Here is a 23486-nt window from a genome sequence, read left to right on the forward strand (position 1 = left end):
TGCAATCCTGTCTTGTCTTACCTTGAACAGTAGCAGTTCTGGAAATGCTGCTAGTGTCACTATGGACCATTAGGCCATTTTCATTGTGTCCCTGCTTGGCTTTTAGACTATTTGATTTGTAGATTTTCAAGATAGTGCATTTCAACTTTCAAGTCATCCCTACTGTGTGCTGCCGCACTGTTGTGTTGTTATGCAGGTGGACTAACTGTTGTGTGTGCTGAGTTTGGAGGTTACAGTCTGGGCAGTGATATCAACATAACACTACTTCGCGGACGGGGTGAGTAGACCGCCCTGCAATGTGACACATGGTGCTTGGGGGCTGATCATGCCAAAGCCAACTGGCTTAGTGATGTTTATATTGCTGGCACTGTTGCGTGTGAAATTAGATCAGGAAGTGCTATTGCTGTTGTGCTCTATCATGTGTGGGGGGGGGGGGCACATTGTGTCTACCTGACCTTATTCCCAGCCATTTCTCATGTCTGCTGTATTGTTACTGCCAGCACAGTCAGTTTGTATTACCGTCATGTTTGACTCTTCTGTACTGTTTTCTAAACGATGTTCAAGCAATGATGGTTTAATGTCAGTCTCACACATGGCTGACATGACTGTGACTACAGACCACTGTCAGCTAGTTTATTGATACTTGCAGTCACAGTGCGATGTGAGTTCACACCAGCAGTTGATATGAAGTTTTTTTCGTGACAAGACACCTGGTCTACTCATGATGTCCACACCCCAGGTCCACGGTTCAGGTATACGCACCGGGTCCCTGGCTCGAGTCCCGAGGTGCACTGGTTTTGTCAGACTTTTCCTTTTCCGCTCCCTCAAACTTTGAATTTCTTTCATTTCTTGTCCGTTTGTTTTGTTTCAGGCCGGTCTGTGCGAGGCTATGGTTATAGAAGTAAGTGTCAACTATTTCAAAGTGCACCATTGTACTCCGAGACCAAGTGATTATTCAGATAGCCAACTGTGCAGTGACTGTGAGACTGTTCATGTGCCTGGGTAGCTTCACAATACTTTTTTATGTCAAGGTGCAGCTGACAGTGTCCATACAATCTAACCTTGTATTCTCTCTCTCTCTCTCTCTCTCTCTCTCTCTCTCTCTCTCTCTCTCTCTCTCTCTCTCTCTCTCTCTCTCTCTTATTAGTTCTTATCATTTCTGCTTTTCATCTAATTACAACAAATTCTGCGCATAAAATCTAGCCTGACAACCTGCTTGTTAAATCATGCACCTGCTCTCAGGCGTAAAAACCCTGTTGTGGAGGTCTCAGTCCTCATTTATTAGACTTACCTGTCTTTATAAATGCAACTCTCTCTCTCCCTCCCTCCCTCTCTTTCTCTCTCTCTCTCTCTTTCTCTCTCTCTCTCTCTCTCTCTCTCTCTCTCTCTCTCTCTCTCTCTCTTTCTCTCTCTCTATCTCTGTATGTGTGTGTGTTGTGCACAGAAACGGATGAGAATTTCCGTGGTAGTTATGAACAGTATGGCACATTATCACGGTTTATAGATGTAATAGCAAGTGATCAGCACCGACCACCTTGGAGAAGTACTATGTTAGTTGATGCCATTATCACTGATCGTAAGTAATTACCGTCATCACCACTACCACCTGCTGAGATGGAGTAGCCTAGACTGCCTGTGCAGTGACGTGTGAACTTCATTTGTGATACATGTGTGCAGACTGATGTATGCTGTTGGAATGCTAGATAACTGGCTCAAGGGGATGTCTGCATCTGCATGTTCATGATTGTATTGTATGAACAAGTTTGTCCGTGATGCACATGGTTGTAGGTTGTGGAGGTCATGTGTACCTCTAGCCATGCACTTACTGGAACGTACCTGTAGTAACTACAGTCCTGCTCGCTGAAAGCCCATCGCGTGAATCAAGTATGCACCCTGCGCCAGTTTACATCCCAGTGTACGCAGGTCTAGCACAGCACCCGGCATGGCATTGAATTGCTTGGTCGGATTTCATTGAGCAGCACTGTACTTAACGATTGTTAAAGATGTGACACCCACTGATGCCTCTGCGTTGGTGTGTATGTGTGCGTGTGTGTGCGTGTGTGTGTGTGCATGCGTGTGTCTGTGTGTGCGCGTGTGTGTGTGTGCATGGGTGTGTCTGTGTGTGCGTGTGTGTGTGTGTGTGTGTGTGCGTGTATCACTTCAAATAGCTGTATGGTGTAGACCAGGCTGAATAGTGACGGTCAATTCTTCAGCCTTGCAAGCTGTTGAATGGTGCAATCCCAGCACAAGTTGCTATGGCTTCTGCCGTAGCATTGCTATCATCGCCTCCGGCGATGGGCGTCAAAGGTCAAAGGTCAAAGGTGTGCGTGTGTGTGTGTGTGTGTACTCTATGCATTCAGCTCCATATGGTATACGGGAAGCTACAAGGAAGAAGGGCTCAGAGCAACAGACAATCAAGTATGGTGTAGAGCAACTAGACGAGCCACTTTCAGCGAAAAGTTACCTTAGAACTTTCTTAAAAAGTTGGCGATCATGTCGATATATGACGTCCTTGAATTTTTAGTGGCAAGTGCAGTGCAAAGAAACCTTGCACTTGCGACCACAAATTTCAATGATGTCATTTTTCGCCAACTTTATGCAAGATCCAAAGTTTGTTTTCGCTGAACACAGCCCATATTTCTTATCTGTGCTGTGTTTTGGAAAATTGTATTGCTATTTTTCATTGATTGGTGCAGCCCAGAGACCGCTGTTTTAGAGTCTTGTGAGGATGCATGGTTATGATGGACGGCTACAGTGGAGGCTGTGCATATGTACTGTGTTCTGGACACACACACACACACACACACACACACACACACACACACACACACACACACACACACACATAGCCCCCCCCCCCCTCACTCTTCTCGCAGGTGAATCATAGCTAGCGCAATATGGTGTTCTCAAAGCCGTTATTACTGTAGCCGGGCTTTCATCATTTCATGTCCTTTCCACCTGCGCCTATTCCTTGGCAATGTGTGTGAAGATTTTCCTAATTATTTCCCTCTTTTTGATTAGTGGGTGGTGATGTTATGCGTTCTGTCCTTCCTCCTGTCACTAGATACCAGACACCTGACTTGGTGGAGGATCTGCTGGGATTTGCAGCACATCACTTACTCCCCGGTGGTCGGCTGGTATACTTTCTACCAGTTATCATGGCTAGGTTAGTACTACTACTACCGACTACTGTGCTACTGTGCTCACTCAAAGCTTTATTCGGGAAAATCCGAAATTGTGATGCAAAATGTGAAAACCAAGCGGATTAAATAATTGCCAAAATCCATTATAGGAACCGATAAAAAAATAAAACAAAAAATGTGTTGGTGTGCTAGTGTAATAGTGTGCTAGTCACAGTAGTGTAGTTGATAAGGGGCCGTGTGCTTTATGTTCTACAGCTGCAGTGGTAACTTTGGTCTCCCTGTGTGTTTTCTGGCCGTAAAATGCAGAGCCGGGCCACAGTTGCGCTGTTGACACGAGGTACAAAAGCACTTTGCATGCGTGCAGCTTTCCCACAACCTTGGACACTGCCTCCCGACTCTCTGGCCGGGATTGTAATCCGTTCCATTAATTAAACCAGGACCAAGCAGATCAATTCCGGCCTGAACAAATTTCCCCTTTGCCATCGGAGCGAGATCCTTATCACAAACTGCTCCCAATCACAGGCACGTTGCTTGATGGGTAACAAATTGCTGGTCACTCCCAGCAATTGGGATTCAGTGGCCGGAAAACCTATTTCAAAAGCTGTGTAGTGTAGACCGGGCTGAATAGTGGCAGTCAATATTCTGCCTTGTGAGCTATTGAACGGTGCAATCCCAGTCCAAGCTGCTGGGATTCTGTTGTAGCATTGCTATGTATCATGATAGGCGCCCGAGGTGGTGTGTGTGTGTGTGTGTGTGTGTGCCCCCTCCTGCAGTTTTGAGCTGGATGATGTTCCAAAGCACCCGCAGTTCCGCTTCATCAGCGCATCACCGCAGTTAATGCGTGCTGGTTTGGCTCGTGTTCTGGTCACCATGGAGAAGCTTCGCCAAGATCAGGTAATGTGTGCACGTTTTTAAAATACAACAGTAAGTGGTCAGCTCACTACCGCCAATGCTCATTCAATAGGTTGTATTTGTATTTTGTATTTATGGATTCTCTACAGGCCTTAGCCTAAATCGAGGGAGTCTCCGTTGTTGTGGGGACATAGGGGGCATGGCTGGATCCTTGCAAATACGCTTTGGAATCGTGTGTGGTCATCTGTAAGGGGCACACACCTGTATGACGGGGGCTCAGACATCTTGTGATGTGCCCAAGAAGTTGCTCTGTTCAAGTTTCACTATGCACGATCCTGTGCTGAATATGCATGGTGGTTTGCTTGCTGGCTGCAGGTACCAGTGTCTGATGACGTATCCTGGAGAGAGCAATGTCAAAACTTGGAGCCAGATCTACGAGATGAGTACTACAGCAAGCTAGAAGCAAGGAGTAAGGAAAGAAGAGAATGCAGTCAATCACCGGTTGAACACAAAGGAAAAGTAGAGGAGGAAACTAAAGATGAGGGCGCTGCAAGAGCAGAAGCTCCATAAAATGCAGTCTCATTCTAGTTGAGTGAACTATAACTGAACTATAACCAACAACTGTACTGGTCTTTCAACTCATTCTGCCTTCATACTGTCTAGACCAATCTTGCATGCATACATTGCATGGCTATGCATGCAGTGCTCATATATAATGTGCTGCAGGGTGTGTGCTGGAAACCTCCCTGGGTCCTTCATGTCATTATTTTACTTTAGTAGTAGCAGTAGCTGTTTGTAACTACCACAAAACACATTGGAATCTTTCTCTTTTCATATTATTTCTGTGAGAAGGCTCAGTCCTGTCAGGCACTTGCAACAATATTGTGAAACCACCATGCATATCCAGCAGAATGGCGATCTGAAGACCAATGATCATCTAAACGTATCCTCATCATAATAAATATATTATACTTTAAATTTGAACACAAAACAAGCCTAAATTCATATAATAAATTAATGAAACACATGATGTGTGAATGAAATTCTAGTGATGTTTTAATTTTCTGCTGCAGATGACATGACATCTGTTTGTCTTTGTCTTGAATCCTAGATACCCGGTAGTTGCCAGTACTACTTGCTATGCTCACACATGCTATGATGCATGACCACTGGTTCCCGCACGTACGAGTCGTGCAAAGAGAGCAAAGACTTGTTGCTATGTGCCTGGACGATTCGATGGCTGTACTGTGACAGTAGATAGCATGGTGCGATGTTAGCCATAGGAAGCAAACCAGCACTATGATGCACACATGCGGCTAGGCTAGTTGTATGTTCAAGTCAGGTGACTTGGAGATACGTGTGGCGTTGTGTGTCATTCAAATCTTGCTGTCGGAGAATTCCACCACATCTTGATCAAGCTGCACCTGACCAGCTAAAGCCTTCACGTGATCTGCATTCCTGCTGCTGCTACTGCCGCTAACATCCATGTTTAGCCGAGGCGTGTAGCATTGTCTTTTTGCTATTTCAGTGGGTGTTATCAATACACCATCTTTCTGCTGTTGTAGGTATGATCGCACAATGAAGTCGTTCAGTTCATAGATTCCACCACTGTTTGACAAGGAGAGATAATCCTCGATCTGGTGAATTAACAAAGGACACAAGAATGGGAAAAGTTAGTTACTAGAAATTTCCTCCAGAACGGTGTACCGAGAAGAATATGTCTATCCAATTGCACTGCATGATACCAGAAGGAAATGTATCCCTTGTGCACGGGGACATGCGCGTGCACACACACACGCACGCACACTGCATCATAAACCTCACCTTCATCCATCTACAGTCACTGATTTCATGCTCGCATGGCTTAATGGCAAAGGTTGTTGGCCGCATGTGGCATGCAATGTAGAAATCTCCACGAGAAAACTGGTACTGGAGAATGTGACGCATTGACACAATGGAGATGAACTCTGCTCGGATGCCTGTTTCTTCAAACACTTCACGCGCCACTGCCACACCGATGTTTTCACCTGCAGGCATGACATTGTGAGCAACACCACATCATCATGGGGAGATAGGTGGATGTGTGCGTAGCTTGTGCAAACAGAAGTAGAATAACAGAGGGTGAACACTGAATACTGAATAGTACAATGTCATGTACATGTATGTGCACTCTCATCAAGCCACGGTGAGTGTTTTCTGCATATGTGTGCCTTTGATCCAGAACCCAGGTTTGTAACACACACACACACACACACACACCCCTCCCTCCCTCCCATGTGGGGTTCAAGTGCTAAACCCAACTTTGAAATCGGTGCACTTGCAAGGAAGGTGTCTATCCACACGACGATGATGCAGGTATATTACCAAAGCAAAACAGAGGCCGTTCTATCAGCTGGATACTAGTAGGCCTTTTCACAGAATTAAATACTGTTAAAAAGTCGATTTGACAGATCGTCTTGTTTTGCGAAAGGATTATTTTACGAGGTAGACCAAAAAAACCATGATTAGTGACGTGTCATCTCTGCAGGCTGGGAATACCCCAACATTACATGTACATCATTATTACATATTACTGATATTAGTGAGAGTAATGTATGATACGGTGCTGGCAGCTGACAGCTGTCCCTACCTGGGTCCATCATTCCACCGGGCAGCTTCCATGCAGGCTGTCTAGCATATTTATCCTTGATCACCAATATCTGATCCTGATCATCCACAACAAGGCCAGCAACACCTGCACGTACACCCGCATTAGATACACATGCGCATACACAGTAAAACCTGGTGTAAGCGATCTCTGGGTTTAGGGACCACCTGCTCTTAACGACCGTTTTTCCATGCACCGACAGGTCTACACAGACACTGTGGGACCTGGTTCTAAAGGCCACCTGGCTTTAGCGCCCCCCCCCCCCCCCCCCCGCGCTTTTACTTGCACCGTGGGGTGGGGTGGGGTGGGGTGGGGTGGGGTGGGGTGGCCGCTTAAACCAGGTGTTTACTGTAGATGATTGTAGCAGCAGAACTGCACTAATGCGGCTACATTGGTAAGCGCAGCAATTGGTTAATTTGGAAGAAGGTACAGTGCAGCACACAGCTGAGGAATGAATAACTAGTACACCATGGTACACGTACGATGCATTTCTCACTCCCAACCAAAAATACCTGTGTGCCCATGTAGAACACCGGTATCTTACATGCACTTACTGCACTTACTGCATGTCAGTGTATTGTACATATAGAACTAGCTGTGCCTTTCGGTATTGAGCACTCTACTGGACAGCCTCAGGGAACCTCTCCGTTTGGACAGCCTGGAACCCGCTCTCTGTTTTACAGTGTACATATATGCAGTTGGATGGTAGTGCTACAGTACTGTCGGCCAAAGAACGGAGCGCCGAAGAACGACCACTGTCGACCAGGCTAGAATTTCATCAAGCACAGCACATCAATGTATACACGGTGACTCAACTGCGCATACACTGTAATGCATGAAAATAAGAAGGGTCTAGGTTAGGAGGCTGATCCCCAATTCTTCGGCGACCGACAGCACTGTAGCCAGGAACTTACCAACATAGTGTGATGCATAGCCAGGCAGGAGATTTGGTTCATCAGTGGGCAGCCATTTCGTCATCATGACATAGCCGGGCTGTGCGTGGTGGATTGTGAAGCCGTGCTGGAAGATGCATTCAGCGGCATCAGAACAGTCACAATCAACCAAGGTCAACATGACAAACATACAGAAAGCGAGCGACCTGAACTGTTCTACTTTGCGCAGTTGCGACTTGTTCATGACCAGAGCTCAGAAATAGCCTACTGCTCGCATCACCTCACCTTATCTGCAGTCCGTATGCAATAGGAGTTTGCAACGCCAATCTTCAGCCACACACCACGGCGCTTGCCGACTTGCCACTCTTCAAGAGACACTATAAAAACAGGGACCACAGCACAAACCCGTTAAGCCACCGAATGCCGTAATCCTGTGATATACAATACATGTACACCATCCCTTACATCATAACTGTATGGTGATGCATGGGAATAGTTCAGGATGCATTCAAAGTGATTCCCAGCTACTAGTACCTAGACTTTACATACTGTAAATATACAAAATTTCGGCGCTGCAAAATTTCGGCACTTCACGATTTTTGACATTTCGGCGGCGATTTATTTTCGGCGTGGGGTAGAGGGCATGGTATAGTGCGACATATGCTGTGAAAAATTTCATCGGCGTTTTAATTTAGGCGTTTTGGGTCGGTGCCGAATATAGCCGAAATTAAATAGCTGTCGAAAATTTGTATATTTACAGTAGCTACTACCAGCCCCTGTACACTAGTAACTAGTGTCACGGCAGGGCTGGTGTGCAGGTTCAAAACACTGTGTCCCATCGACCTTTTTCTTATTTCCCGCTAACTCCAGCTCAGCCACTGACACATGTATGAAACTTCACTCCTCAACTCCAACGAGAGAGCTTGGAAGCTCAGTGCCCTACGCTATGCTTTGTTGCTTAGCTCATCGTGCATTTTGTTAGAAATGATGGAAATATTTCCTGGGACCGGCGCTGACTCTGCCAGTCACTGGCGTTCTGGAGTCGACGGGATGTCTGTCCTGACGTTTCCTGGGACCGGCGCTGACTCTGCCGATCACGGGCGTTCTGGAGTCGACGGGATCTCTCTTCCGACGTTTCCTGTGACCAGCGCTGACTCGCCCGTTCACGCTTATTTTGGAGACGACGGGATCTCTCCTCCAAAGTATGTTTTTGCTGACGCATCCTATCACCTATTCGGAAACTAGCGTCCATTCTAACTGCATTTCCTCCTCGTCTCCCTATTTCTTTCCAGAAAGTCTCCCTATACATCAGGGAGTCGTATACATAATACGACGAATATTGTGGTTAGCTGGTTGCGGCCAGCTAGCTGTGTTTGATGGTACGGCACGGTACGGGACAGATACGGGAGCCAGCAAATACTGTGGCCAGCTGTTTGTGTCCAGGTACGTTTGATGGTACGGGACAGATACGGGAGCCAGCAAATACCGTGGCCAGCTGTTTGTGGCCAGGTACGTTTGATGGTACGGTACGGTACTAGACAGATACGGGATAGCGCCAGGCGTGACACAAACAAACAAACAAACAAACACCAAATTAAAGCTGTGTGGACCTTGGCTAGCGCCAGACGTTACTGAAGTAACGTCTTCTGCATAGCTACGGGAATAATGGTCTCTTTACTGTTAATCGAAGTATATTATTCCGCCAAATGTTCAGGCCTGGCTCACCATCGTCAACTAGTCAGGATCACCTGGTTCCTCGGCATGTCACGAGACTGTCATTCTACACCCAGCACTGGGAATATCTCAACACACGTACGGTACGAGTAACGCTAGAACATCCTGCAAGAACTGAATGCCTGGCAGCAAGTCCCAAACAGAGATTGCAATTGGTAACCATTTACCGGCCGGTGATCATATCATAGTGCATGATGCTGGGTGATACGAACTACAGGTTGATGAACTTTTAAGTTTAACGCTTGAACGCGGCAGTGGCCGTAGCCTATTGTAATCATTGGATGACCAAAGCTGCGTCAGGTAAACAGTAAACAGTAGCTCTGCAAACCTCGAGCAAAGTTCCATCAACAACAAAATTAATAACGTCATTGCACATTAGTCAGTTTCCGTATTCGGTACTCATATGCGAATCATGTACAGGTCAGACCTCGCTATAACGACCCCCGCTATAACATAAACCTCACTATAACGTACAAAATGTGAATGTCCCTGCCGAAACCGCATCACTTCCGTACAAAATTTCCTCGCTATAACATAATCCGCTATAGCGCAATTCTCGCTATAACGCACTATTTGCTGGGTCCTGGGCGCACGGAGACCTCAGCATAACGTAAAAAGTCGTATAAAAATGACTATGCACACGGCATGCATGCCTTCTCGCGACGAATTCGAGACTGAGCCGTCCACCTCGGAAGCAGAGAGTAGTAAAATACCGGTATTTTACTACTCCCTGCTTCAGGTCCTCCACATCTTTGCTAGTCATCATCATACCTGTTGTAAAACGGTACAGTTGTAATCAGTAAGTGAAGAGTGTCATTTTGACCTACATATTGCATATTGGTGCGCCCAACTCACTATAACATAAACCTCGGTATAACATAATTTCTCCCATCCCCCAGAGATTACGTTATAGCGAGGTCTGACCTGTAGCTTACTTTTCAGGCAATCTTCAAACAATGCCTCAGCTGGGCATTCCCTTGTCAGATCCACCACAGCTCCATTGTACCTTCACACAAAAAAAATTACAAACCAGGAAAACATATTTTCCGGTTCCGGCATTATCGATAATTTTTCACAGAACGAAAAAGTTTAGTTTTGAACTTTCGGCTAGACTAGCCCTGACTGAAAGGAATCATGATTCTGTCCCTTCAGGAAATCGCGATTCCACGGATGCAACAAATTTCGGGATTTGGTCCAAATCCGCAATTTCCTGCAAATAATTCCGCAAGTTCTGCATCTTTCCACACTTTTCGCCGCATTTTTGTTGTTTTATGCCGAAAATTTTTCCGCAGGGACAGAATCTTCGAATTATTCGAAGATTCGAAATACATGTATGCAGACCGGCTAACATCATACAAACCCCAACTGCACACATGTGCAAGCGGCTGCCGAAGTACCATGCGCTCACAGAAAATCCCGCTTCGTGTGTTCTCCGCTATGCATGTGCATCTTTCTCCCCGGTGCAGAGTGCAGTTGTAGGTGCCTAAATGCAATGCCAATAATGGGTCTACAGTGCACTTCAATTTAATCTCTAAACTTTAAAGCAAAATTCAAATTTGGTTTTGAGGTTTTTGAGAAACTTTTTTTATATATTCCGGTCATTGGCCGTCATCAGTGAAATATCTGTTCAGTACCTTTCCCACGAACACAATGAATAGCACAGAATGTGGTTGGGAAAGGTGCTGAAAGAACCACAAAGGGTACTTGAACGAAAACTGTGGACATTGGTCGCAGTTGAGCTCGTAGATCTACTCACCAGTCAACTTCATGGGGTAGAACGGATGCCATAGCAGCTAATGCTTATGTCGCGTAGGTCTGCGTAGAGTCTACAAACACCTACCACAGTCACCTGGTCACAATCCGCACTGCAGGATATCCGGATGATGGAGAACTTCACCCGTCGATTTTTTCAAAACAATGCCCACTCGCGTGACTACTAGTACTACACAGGTCCCTTTTACGTCTTTTCGTTCTCAGCCCCACCAGTGCATGATGCAGTGTAGATGGGCAAAATGGTCACTCTCTCCTCAAGTTCTCCGGTGAAACGAGAACTCCACGTCCCTGATTAGCACAATTTCGCCATGAACAAGAACATTTTGTAGTTGACTGTTTTGAATCATTGGAATGTCGCCTCAATCAAAAATGATTGAAATCCAGTCCAGCTAGCTGGCCACTGTAGTGCACTGAGATGAGCGGACTGATCATACTGATACAGACTCATTGGAAAGGCTTCCTGTCTGAAGCCTTTCCATGCATACTGGTACTCGATGTTCCAGTTTTGTGACACGAGAATGGCACGAGAATTAGTGTACCGCTGAGTGTACCGCTATACACGTGGTCGACACTTAGTCGACACCTTGTTGATACTTTTTTGACACGTGACCCCGTCAACGGTCTGCTTTGTGCCAATGACACTCGGTAAACGCCGATGTCGCGTACGACAAAGACGACTATCCCGTACGCGAAATAGTTGAGAATTGCATGACGTGGACCTGACGGCAAGGACAACTGCGAGGAGGCCCCTTTCGGTACCCCTGACGGGAAGGAGAACTGCAGAAGTCGACGAAGTCGAACGAGGAGGTCCCTTTTCCGTACCCCATACTGCAAAGTGCCATTGATGGATACCTTTTGCACCTGGAACGACCCCTTAAACGCTGTCGCGGCGACTATCCCGTACGCGAAATAGTTGAGAACTGCTGACGTGGACCTTTTGCACCTGGAACGGCCCCGTAAACGCTGTCGTGTCGGCGGAGTGAATGTGCAGGGTACTAGGGTGAAAAGAATTGCTGCAAAGACGTCCCCTCTACTACTAGGCTCTAGGCCTTTGCCTTTGGAGACATCGTCGGCGAACTGAATGCGCAGGGCGAAAAGAATTGCTGCAAAGACGTCCGCTCTAGGCCTTTGGAGACATCGTGGGAACTCCTTCCGGTACTATACAAACTGCTGACGTGGCCGTGGACATGTACATGGAGAGTCATGGTGGGACTTCATGTACATGGATACATGGTGGGAATTCCTTCCGGCACCCCCGTACCGCAAAGCCAACGGTGGGGAAGGAGAAGTGCAGACGTGCAGGAAGAAGACGAACGAGGAGGAACCAGGACGAGCGAGCAATGGCAGGACTAGCTGGACCGTAAGTAATAGCTGAATTGTGCATGACAACTTGACATCCATGCGGCACTCGCCACTTGCCACTGCATATTTCTTGTCCACTAACAATGTCTCTCTTCTGCCCCCTGTGTGTCCACGGCCCTGTTGCTGAATTGGCCCGATGAATCGAATGTCTTCCGCAGCTGGAACGGCCCCGTGAACGCTGTCGCGTCGGCGACTGAATGCGCAGGAGGGAAATATTGCTGCGAAGACGTCTCCTCTAGACGACGGTAAGGCACCCCATTGATATGTTGCCAGTGTGTGCCAGGGTATCGCGCGATGGTGAATGAGGAATGATGAAGGGTACGGTGGGACTGTAGACCTGTTACCTTCTACTAACACGTTATCAGGTGGAGAGTGTCTTGTACTCACGTTATCAGGTCGAGAGCGTATTGTAGTCACTCTCTCTATTCCTGTACTTCATTACGTTGAAGGTGTACGTATAACTTCTCAAAAAAATTTAATGGTCTACAGTCGTGTCGGAAGGGTACGGTGGGACTGTAGACATGTTACCTTCTAACACGTTATCAGGTGGAGAGTGTCTTGTACTCACGTTATCACTATATCAGGTCGAGAGCGTATTGTAGTCACTCTCTCTATTCCTGTACTTCATTACGTTTCAGGTGTACGTATAACTTTTCCAAAAAATGTAATGGTTCACGTCTTCAGATAGAGAGCGTATTGCACCCACTGTCTAGTCTCTGTAGTGCATTGAGATTTTGTTGATCGAACATGAAATGGATACACAGACAAAGCCAGGCCAAGTACATGGCGAGATGTCGCCAGAAGAACGTCTTCAGGTAGAGAGCGTATTGCACCCACTGTCTAGTCGATTTTGTGGATCGCACATGAAATGGATACACAGACAAAGCAGGCCAAGTACATGAGAGAGTGGACGATGTGCAGATCGACACGGCCTGCGGGTACTTCATTAAAGTTACCCGTGACATAACTAGGATAAAAGTTAATCACTGCAAAAACATTGCCAAGTATGTGAGCACTTTGGACTTGACAGAAGAGTGCACGGGCGACGTTGACAAAACATACTGCGGTGACTGTCACTATCATGACAGCAGGGCACATCGCACGCAGCATCGCAGATCGTGTCGAATTGCGCATCATAATATTGCAAAATTGCTCCTGTGCATGCAAGTGGATTTCATTGCACTTCTCAGTTTGGGAAATGCTCGATTATTACAATTCTGCGTGTGAGTGCACTAGCCCTGAACAGACATGTAGGTGAACCGTTTGTGGTGTCTCATAGCCTACCTCACGACCTTCTGCTTTCTTTCTTCATCACTTGTATCTTGCAGGTATATCATCCCGTGACGACCACATTGAAGTCTGAATTTGAAGTGTGAAGATGCTTCAGCAACCACATTGTACTTTTCCATTGCTTTCATTGTGCTTCTACTGTGCATGTGTGTAACTTGTGGGGTAAACATGTGATGACATTGTATGCTGGCGACACGGTCAGATGTTCATGCGTCTAACGTGCACCTGCATGTTATGCATTGAAAAGGGTTTGCCACTTGCGATCCTGGGACGAGTATCAGGTCCGCTTTGTCCTGTGTGGGCTGTATCAGATTGCTGTTCACTTCTCTATCTGTTGGATATGTGACTTTCTGCAAGTTTCTGGTGTATGATGGCCACGTCCTTGCTTGTCACTTTGTATGATATTACATTCTGTATTCGCTGCTTCCATGGCATGGTCTGCAAACTACAATCCTTGGGCAAATGTCATGTTTGCTATGTTGTGCTTTGGCCGTCAGCTTGTATACACGCTGTAGTTGAATTATTTTTGTTTCACAACTGACTTCCTCAAGTACGGTGGCCACTGCTTTGCATGGCATTATACATGAAGAATTTCCTGTTTGTGCGTATGTGTGCGTGACCACGTGTGTGTGCCGTGTGCATACACATGTTTGTGTAGTTGGGGTGGGGAGGGAACGGAAAAAGAGCTGAAATTATCCATATAAAAATCGCTCTGTGAGCGGTTCTGAAAAACCTTTACTGGTACTGCCCCGTCGTAAAAGTAAGAAATTAGAACTGGCCCATTGTCCCCCCAAATGCGAACTGATCCACCTAAATCGCGAATGACGGGACCCGAACGCACCAGTAGCACGAGGTTCCTACCTGTGGATGCAGATGGGGACGTTGGTCCGGACCATAGGCCATGTACTGTACTAGCGGTAGGCTTCCCTATCAAAATAATAAATTCTACTGCTACTACTGGTGTTACCCTATGATAATTGCCGTGATCCTGTGCCCTCCCGACCTCGTGCTACTGGTGCGTTCGGGTCCCGTCATTCGCGATTTAGGTGGATCAGTTCGCATTTGGGGGGACAATGGGCCAGTTCTAATTTCTTACTTTTACGACGGGGCAGTACCAGTAAAGGTTTTTCAGAACCGCTCACAGAGCGATTTTTATATGGATAATGTACATGTACTTCATCTACGTAGATCTACGAGACTCTAATACTTGTAATAGATCTACGGAGTACAGTCATGTAGACTACTACCGGTACTTATACATGATGTAGTATATGAGTAGACCTACATGTACAAGTCATACAGTTTTTGTAGATCACGTGCTGTCAGGAATCATTACTACATAATCATTAGGGAAGATCAGTCTGAGCCGGTTAGATCCGCAGAGTATGACTGTGACACCAAAAATAGCAAGGAGCTAGCTATGTAAATAATTATTACTATTATATCATGGTAATTACTCTTGGTGACACGCCAGACTTTTTGATTATAAAACACTCTGTTGACTTAGTTTGACTGCTCTGCTATGTATCAGTCAGGCAAAGCCGCAAGTTGACATCCCCACGGCACAGAGTCGGCTTGGAAATACAATCGGTCGTTGCAACAAGCCGGTATGCAATGCCAATAAGCTAACACCAAGAGTATAATTATGCCCCTCCCCCCCCCCCCCCGGGGGTTATAATAATTATACTCTTGCTAACACTGAGTGGAGTACACCTGTATGTAGTTGCTGAGATAAGCTTCGTTCAAGTCAGTCGCAGACAATGCCAGTCAATACCAAAGCATTTTTTTAAATGCTTTTTTAACATTTACATTACATTTTAATGCCTCGGTGCTGGCTGCAACGTGGAGAAGCTCCTAGTAATGACAACTCTTGAAGAAGACAAAGAACGGCTGAAAAGAAGAATGGTGGTGATGACAACTTGCCGCTGCTCACACATGCTGTGATGCATGACCAATGACAATGGTACCTGCACTACTGTGGCGTAGATTTATGAGTAGGCAAAGACGAGAAAGACATGCACTGGCGGTAGTATGTCAGCACGGTTCGATCACGGGCTGCACCGTGACACTGAGTAGATAACATGGTAGTGTGTGCTACTATGATGTTAGCCATAGGAAGCAAACCGGCAGCAGTATGATGTTAGCCATGGGAAGCAAACCGGCAGCAGTATGATGTTAGCCATGGGAAGCAAACCAGCACTATGATGTTAGCCATGCACATGGCTAGGCTAGTTGTATGTTCAAGTCAGGTGACTAGGAGATACGTGTGGCGTTGTGTGTCAGTCAGGCCCTGCCTTCAAAGGATTCAACCACAATGTGGCGGCATTCGAGGTCATCGTTATTACCAATCGATCGACGTCAGACTTGATGGGACTCTGCGTTGCTGCTGGCATCGCCTCTTTCTCCACTTTCTCCACTTTGAACTCTGGTGTGTAGAATCTCGCGTTTGATATTGTATGGTGTGTGCTCTGTAAACCATGTTTCTGTTGATTTAGATATGATTGCACTTTGTATTTGTCCTGCTCCTGGAGTCCATCACTCTTCGACATGGAGAGAAACTTCTCGATCTGGTGAAATGGCAAAGGACACAAGAACACACAAGAAAATACAAGAAAATACAAGAAAATACAAGAAGACACAAGTTGTTAGTTACTTACTAGTAATTTCCTCCAGAATGGTGCGTTAAGAATAATAATTGATTCTGTCTTTCTTATCATAAGTCCACCTCATAGCAGCAGAAGAAATTCATCCTTTACACACACGCACATGCCCCCCCCCCACACACATACATGTACACACGCTTGTTGTTCACTGCCAGAACTGGTATGTGGGTCCGCCTGGGAGAAGGGAGAGAGCCTCAAAAGAAATCTTAGACTTGAATATCACTCAATTGGCTATTGAGCCAACCAATGGTCCACACTACGATGAAGCCTCTTTAAGAAGAATCATGACTGATAAGACAAACTTTGCCTTGAAAGGAACTAGCACTCATAACTCCACAGATAAATCCGCACTCTGTATTCACTGGGCATACAGTATGGATAAGAAGAACCGTCCCATTATTTAGAACAAATACCATCAGTCCCTTGGTGTTCGTCCTAAAGATGTGTTCACTGTACTTGAAATCCCCAATCCCTGGGCAGACTAGAAAATGACCTCAGGCTCACAAGTAGCTATACTCACTGCACTGCGGAAAATGGGTAAGGACGAGGTGGGCAGAAAAAAGGCGGCTTGACGGCATCAGGTATCAGTTTACCTCTGCCCAGTGAAGACAGTGCTTCACGCTAGTGTGGGTCAATACATCTCAAACAGACAGACAGAACTACATACACACACACACACACACACGCACACACGCACACACACACGCACGCACACACTAACACACACACACATACACACACGCACGCACATTGCACCATAAACCCTCACCTTCATCCATTTACAGGCATGGATTTCATGCTCGCACTTTTTAATGGCAGAGGTCTTTGCGCGCAGGTGGCATACAATATTGATATCTCCACGAGAGTGCAGGTAATCGGGAAGATGACGCATTGACACAATGGTGATGAACTCTGCTTGGATGCCTGTTTCTTCCAACACTTCACGGGCCACTGCCTCGTCAATGTTTTCACCTGCAGGCATGACATTGCGAGCAACACCACATCATCATGGGGAGATAGGTGGATGTGTGCGTAGCTTGTGCAAACAGAAGTCGAATCATGATCTGAGGGTGAATACTGAGTAGACATGTGAGAGATGACTGTGCCCTCTCATCAAGCCAAGGTGGGTGTTTTCTGAATATGTGTGCCTGGAGGTATGGTCCAGAACCCAGGTTTGTAGCACCCCCTCTCCCCTTCTCTCTCCCTCTCCCTCTCCCTCTCTCCCTCTCCCTCTCTCCCTCTCTCTCCCTCTCCCTCTCCCCCTCTCTCTCTCTCTCTCTCTCTCTCTCTCTCTCTCTCTCTCTCTCTCTCTCTCTCTCTCTCTCTCTCTCTCTCTCGCTCTCTCGCTCGCTCTCTCGCTCTCTCTCTCTCTCTCTCTCTTTCTCTCTCTCTCTCTCTCTCTCTCTCTCTCTCTCTCTCTCTCTCTCTCTCTCTCTCTCTCTCTCTCTCTCTCTCTCTCTCTCTCTCTCTCTCTCTCTCTCTCTGCTGTATCTGTAGGTCATGTGGCAGTAAGTAGCCCTTTGCCAGTGTAAAGGTTTAAACAGGTGCGTATGCCTGTGTATTGTAAATACTAAATACCTTATTTTGAATAGTTTTGCAAAGGTGCTAGCTGGCAATATCACCCAACATTGCATAAAGCGGGATTCCCAGAAGCCTTTTTGCCATGCGCGATACAACGCAATCTGTGATGGCGCACTCGCATTTCGAAATGGTGGCTTGGTTCAACTTTTACAAATCTACAAGCAAATCTTGAACCTTTTGTACAACTTTTCTACAAATGAAGGTAAGGTCAAAATCATACATCGCACCTCACGTCACATCGCGTGAGCTGCGGGATGGATGCAATTTGGGGATGTCCCAGTCTTGCGGCCGTTGCATCGCACAGCAGATCACAAAAATGCTTGTATGGATGATCCGGCTTAACGGCGTGACAGTAGTGCATTCTAGAACGCTTGCAGCTAGTCCTACCTGGGTCCATGGCTCCACCGGGTAGCTTCCATTCATTCGTGTAAGAATATTTGTCCTGGATCAGCAAGATCTGATCCTGATCATCCACAACAAGGCCGGAAACACCTATGCATACACCGCATTACAGATACATACACCGCATTAGAGATACATAAACATACTTGCAGACTACCGATGCAGCCATATTCATAATTGGTAAGTTAAAATGGTTACCAATGGAAATTGTTATTCGGAAGAGCCGGTGTACCATGTCAAACAAAGATCCATTCAGTTACACAGCCGCCGTGATAACGAACTGAAAAACTGGTACATGTATGATGCATTTCCCACTCCCTACCAAAAGACCTGTGTGCCCATGCAGAACGCTGGCATCTCAAACTTACAGCACATCAGCTAGACAGTACATGTTGCGTAAATTTATATGCAGTTGGATGGTAGTACTAACCAGGAACTTACCAATATAGTGCGATGCATAGCCAGGCAGGAGATTTGGTTCATCGGTGGGCAGCCATTTTGTCATCATGACATAGCCGGGCTGTGCGTGGTGGATTGTGAAGCCGTGCTGCAAGATGCATTCAGCGACATCAGAACAGTTAAAATCAACCAAGGTTGAAATAACAAAATACAGAAAGCGAGGGACTTGAACTGTACAAGTTAATGCGGTTTCAAGTTTCAACTAACATGTTCATGGCCAGTGCTCAGAAATAGCCTACTGCTTGCATCACCTCACCTTATCTGCAATCTGTATGCAATAGGAATTTGCAACGCCAATCTGCAGCCATACACCACGGCGCTTGTTGGCTTTCCACTCTTCAAGAGACACTATAAAAAATAGGGACCACAGCACAAACCCGACACCCAGATGCAGCACATATAAACCGGTTCATTCGGCAGCCTTGGAAATTAAGCCACCAGATATCTAGGCTTTGCCTACAGTCATGTAGTTGCTGCCAGCCCTCAGCATTACTAGTAGTTAAACACTGTGTTACGTCAAACTTGTCAGGATCACCTGGTTCCTGGGCTTGTCAGAAGAGTCCGAGTTAAAGACAGTCACCAAACACCCAGCACTGGGCATACTGGTATCTCCAGACTGTGACGTACCAGTAACACTAGAGCATCCTCAGCAAGAACTGCAACCCTGCAAACCTCTGTCAAAGTGTCTTTGAACAGCAGATGGCATCACTGCACATAGGCCAAGTTTCCACACTCGTACGAGAACCGTGTGGCTTACTTATCAAACAATCTTCAAACCGCTTCTCTTCCGGGCATTCCTGTGTCAGATTCACAGTAACTCCATGGTACCTTCACAAGAAAATCAGTAAAAAAAAACAGGAAAAATATTCAGGTTTACAATCCATTGATTCTTCCTAAACTGGCTGGCAACCTAGCTTTTTGGTGTACAGTCGTCCATCTTTAAAAAATCGTCCTTTTCATGCACATTGCAGCAGTAAATCAGATTTTCTAATTCAGCATCCTCCCTAATCCTGCAGAATTTCCGTAGCACAAATGGTGCCGGATCATAAAGGGACCACTGCACCAAAGTAAAGTGGTAGATACGGTGAAAACAACTGTACATTCTGCATTGTGTGACACGTGCAATTCTATTTTGTCATATTTGAGGCCCGAAAACTCCAAGGAGAAGAAGTCAGAGATTCGGGCACTCACAAAATTCGAACAGGTATGCCATGGCAAAATATTATATGGAGAAGCAGGCTCAAATCCCATTTTTGTTTCAAGTGGGGTTTAGCAGGCTTTGAAAGGCCTGTGGGACTATTTCGGATGAATGGACTACAGGGACTTGCGCCTTTCTCTGACTACTACAGAGTCTGCAGTCCGTTTGTACAAAGCCGAAGACATCATTCTAAGGGCTTTTGGTGGAGACCAACATCATGCAAACTGCCAACGGTTGCTGAATGGTATCATGTGCCGTAGAAAATCTCGGCTGTTCTATCTACCTATCTATATCATTCAATTCACACTTCAGTTCAGGAGAACTGCATACATTCATTTCTTGTCTCAAACCCAATAATTATATAGCAAGCTTCGCACTGCCAGACGCATAGCCCTAGAGGTTTTTGCTATATAGCTCACAGTCCACTATACTGTCCACTAATCGCCTGCACCTTAAGCTTGCGCTGTTACCCCCTTCAGAGTCGCTCACCGTTATGTTCGGGCTGCCTGTTTCAGACCACCCGCAGTTGCCTGATGATCATGAATAATGCGAAACTCGGACTCACATCGCCTTTCTCTATGATATAATTACTTCAAGTATTTGGATGGAACCATACACGTTTGGGTGGTTTTCATTGACACACCCACCGGTAGCGACTGGACTGAGCAATCCCAGTCAGGGACTCACTCCTGGCACAGAGAAAGCACACCTACGTGTGACACGAGGGGCCCTGCACCCACCCAATCCGATACTTTGCCATGGGTGGAGTGGATCCAAAGGTCCAGAGTATTTGTCGTTAGATTTGGGCTTCTGACGTTATCGCTTTTTTCAAGCCTCATTATAGTCGTACTACTAGTGGCTGACCCTCACATCACTAACACAGCAACAATTACTTCGAGTAGGTGTTCCAGTGATTGGCCATCATAAGCAGCCAGCTCGCTGATTAAATTAGTCTTCAGGGTGCTGAGTCGAATGGTTCTGGTCCGAGGAAGCTGAGCCGCTCCCTCCCTCTTTTTCCCAATCGAATTCGCCACTTCCACCGAAACTGGGTGACTGTGCCCTAGATGGGGATTTGTATGCCATTTTTCACTCAAAGCGCCATTTCGTTCTTGTAAAAGCACAAATGAACCCTATTGGGCCATATGTTGTAGTCTTTTGGATGCTGAGTTGACTGGTTTTGGTCCGAGAAAGCTGCGATGCAGCGGTCGGCCCTTATTCCCAATCGAACATGGTTGGATAATCGGTCACGTGCTCATGCGTACACCAGCCACCTGGCCACCGTGCCTGCAGGCTACAACTTTCACACCAAGATTCAACTGACAGGAAAGTGCCCAAACAGGCTGTAGCGGTTGAACCCTGCAGGCAGGGTGACCAGGTGACTGGTGTACACATGAGCACGTGACCGCTTATTCAACCATGTTCGATTGGGATTACGGGCCGAACGCTGCATTGCAGCCTTCTCGGACCAAAACCAGTCGACTTGGCGTCCACAAGACTACAACATATGGGCCAATCCCGGTCATCTCTGCTTTTATAAGAATGAACTAGCGCTTTTAGTGACATTTTGCGTACAAATCCCCATCTAGTAGGGCGCAGTCACCCAGTTTCAGTGAAAGTGACGAGTTTGATTGGGAATAAAGGAGGAAGGGAGCGTCTCAGCTTCCTCGGACCAAGACTATTTGACCCAGCACCCCGAAGACTGCAACTGGTGAAAATTTGATTTTAGGGTATACTTCCCCTTTAAATGTATCCAACACACTCCAGTAGATAGCGCTAAAAGTGGCTGGGAAAGACGCTGAAAGAAAGACAAAATTAAAACGGTGCTTGAACAAAACAAAACTGTGGAAACCCTTTAAAAATAGCTCTAGTCACTGTACATGTAGATTGTAGATCTACATCAGTACATGTAGATCTGCAGTGGATTTTACATTGTACATGCAGTTCAATCAACACAGTTATAATATCGGTCCATAATCACAGCCAGTTCAGCTACTTACGGGTCACCCTTAGAATGTAGAACGGATGCCATAGCAGCTGTTCTTTTGCCGCATGGCATATGGCCCTGGGTCTCTACAAAGTTTCAGCAGGAATCGAACCAGCAACTATAAGATTCGCAAGCACCTATGTGGACTATTCCGCCACCAGCCTGACCAGGATGTTGATTTGCAAATGCCTGCCACGGTCAAACTCACTCCGCAAACAACCTGGACTGAGAGCTTTCGAGTCTTTACTCCCTTTCGTCGAAATTTCGAAACCAACCACTCGCGCGATTATTACACAGCTCCGGGCGTATAATCTACCTGGGTGTCGACTGAAAAGAGTTCAGCGACCGCTGGAATGCCGGGTAGTAGCTGCACTGTTATTGTAAAGATGAGGCCTGTGACCATTGACTTGATTCTCCTGCTAATGCTAGCGAGCGGTCTAGTCTGTCAGTGTTCAGTACGGTATACAGGCATGTGTAGTAGTAGTGTGCCGTATACGGTAGGAGTACGGGAATTCCATGATCCAGACCAGTAGTCGTAAAAGCCCTTTTTCGACTAGTCAGTAGTCGACCCCTGAATCGTGAATGGGCCATGATCCACACCACAGCCACAGCGGCACAGGTCTGTGTGTATTGAACCAGGTCTGTGTGTGTGTGTGGGGGGGGGGGGGGAGATGTGTCGGTACGGCCGTGTATCATGACTTGTACAATCATGTAGATCTACATGACTTGTACATGTAGCCTATTGAGCATTGTAGGTGCTCGACCTTTGATGTGGATGGATAAGGTGTCATCCTTGTACCGTGATGTAGATCTACAGGCTGTACAGCTAGCTGCACCTACCCGGTGCGGTAACTCCTCCTCAGCAGCTAGCCGGGTCTTCCACCCTGATTTCGGTAAACTTGATGTGGAATACTTGATGTGGAAAAAAGATTGATTTCAACCTTGAACACACACACACCCTTTCCACCCAGGCCTTGGAACTACATTGTAGTCATTGCTTGACGCTAGGCCTCGGCGGACAACACTTTAAAAAATTGCAGGCTCTGCTCGAAAAGGCAGTGAAATAATTGGCAGAACCATACAAGCTTTTGGCGGGCAATTCCTCGAATTCTTTTCCTCCGATTCTTTACCCATATTAAAATGCCAAACATGCAGACACACATGCGCCAGGAAAAGTACTAGATTCTGGGGATTTCCCGTCATGATGACGTTGCAAGTACAAGTGGATTCCCATCCTTGAGGCACAAAGAGGTGTGGCTGGGATATCACCGACCACATGCTCCCGGACGTCGCCCATGATGTTGTGGTAGAGCCCGATCTCCAGCCCGTGACGGGCGAGAGCTTTGCACACCGTACAGCCATCACTGGAGAAGGTGCACGGCTGGATGTGGCTTCCAGAGGAGTCTGGAGAGGTAGGTTTGAGCGAACATTCTTCGATGTTCGGGTGTTTATCCCTTATACTCGTTCAAACCGAAACCCCGCCTCCCTGGTGTCCGTCTATGCCA

The 23486-nt window shown here is 46.6% G+C and overlaps 3 protein-coding genes across 3 annotated transcripts in view; 1 reads left to right on the forward strand and 2 right to left on the reverse strand.

Moving 5' to 3' along the window:
* LOC135817629 (tRNA (guanine(10)-N2)-methyltransferase homolog) overlaps nucleotides 1-5038 on the forward strand; it is a 13732-nt gene extending 8694 nt beyond the window's left edge. Inside the window, exons 9-15 of the mRNA XM_065330852.1 lie at nucleotides 197-277; nucleotides 872-901; nucleotides 1445-1576; nucleotides 2361-2418; nucleotides 3065-3166; nucleotides 3917-4037; nucleotides 4371-5038. Coding sequence (XP_065186924.1) covers nucleotides 197-277; nucleotides 872-901; nucleotides 1445-1576; nucleotides 2361-2418; nucleotides 3065-3166; nucleotides 3917-4037; nucleotides 4371-4565 — 719 coding nt within the window. The 3' untranslated portion in view covers nucleotides 4566-5038. The remainder of the gene's footprint in view (nucleotides 1-196; nucleotides 278-871; nucleotides 902-1444; nucleotides 1577-2360; nucleotides 2419-3064; nucleotides 3167-3916; nucleotides 4038-4370) is intronic.
* LOC135817630 (nucleoside diphosphate-linked moiety X motif 6-like) lies at nucleotides 4867-11311 on the reverse strand. The gene is made up of 7 exons (XM_065330853.1): nucleotides 11026-11311; nucleotides 10205-10275; nucleotides 7821-7912; nucleotides 7557-7662; nucleotides 6625-6729; nucleotides 5820-6022; nucleotides 4867-5632 (listed from the first exon to the last, which is right to left on the reverse strand). The coding sequence occupies exons 1-7, from the start codon at nucleotides 11055-11057 to the stop codon at nucleotides 5372-5374; spliced, it is 870 nt and encodes a 289-aa protein (XP_065186925.1). The 5' UTR covers nucleotides 11058-11311; the 3' UTR covers nucleotides 4867-5371.
* Nucleotides 11312-15861: 4550 nt separating this feature from the next.
* Nucleotides 15862-22361, reverse strand: LOC135817631 (nucleoside diphosphate-linked moiety X motif 6-like). The gene is made up of 8 exons (XM_065330854.1): nucleotides 22149-22361; nucleotides 21995-22067; nucleotides 19557-19627; nucleotides 19056-19147; nucleotides 18782-18887; nucleotides 18326-18430; nucleotides 17127-17329; nucleotides 15862-16261 (listed from the first exon to the last, which is right to left on the reverse strand). The coding sequence occupies exons 2-8, from the start codon at nucleotides 22051-22053 to the stop codon at nucleotides 15974-15976; spliced, it is 924 nt and encodes a 307-aa protein (XP_065186926.1). The 5' UTR covers nucleotides 22054-22067; nucleotides 22149-22361; the 3' UTR covers nucleotides 15862-15973.
* Between the last annotated feature and the right edge of the window lie 1125 nt (nucleotides 22362-23486).

This window comes from Sycon ciliatum, chromosome 5, assembly GCF_964019385.1.
Source record: "Sycon ciliatum chromosome 5, ocSycCili1.1, whole genome shotgun sequence".
NCBI lineage: Eukaryota > Metazoa > Porifera > Calcarea > Leucosolenida > Sycettidae > Sycon > Sycon ciliatum.

What these genes read in the sequence shown, in the direction of transcription:
- LOC135817630 (XM_065330853.1), bottom strand. Translation starts at nt 11,057, where the DNA reads ATGGCATCCGTTCTACCCCATGAAGTTGACTG. An exon ending in GCATACGGACTGCAGATAAG is followed by an intron (nt 7,663 to 7,820) that starts GTGAGGTGATGC and finishes TGCATCTTCCAG; the next exon opens with CACGGCTTCACAATCCACCA. An exon ending in CTATGCATCACACTATGTTG is followed by an intron (nt 6,730 to 7,556) that starts GTAAGTTCCTGG and finishes GTGTACGTGCAG; the next exon opens with GTGTTGCTGGCCTTGTTGTG.
- LOC135817631 (XM_065330854.1), bottom strand. Translation starts at nt 22,053, where the DNA reads ATGCCATGCGGCAAAAGAACAGCTGCTATGGCATCCGTTCTACATTCT. An exon ending in GTTTGAAGATTGTTTGATAA is followed by an intron (nt 19,148 to 19,556) that starts GTAAGCCACACG and finishes TATTTTTTATAG; the next exon opens with TGTCTCTTGAAGAGTGGAAA. An exon ending in ATGCCTGTAAATGGATGAAG is followed by an intron (nt 16,262 to 17,126) that starts GTGAGGGTTTAT and finishes CCATTTCACCAG; the next exon opens with ATCGAGAAGTTTCTCTCCAT.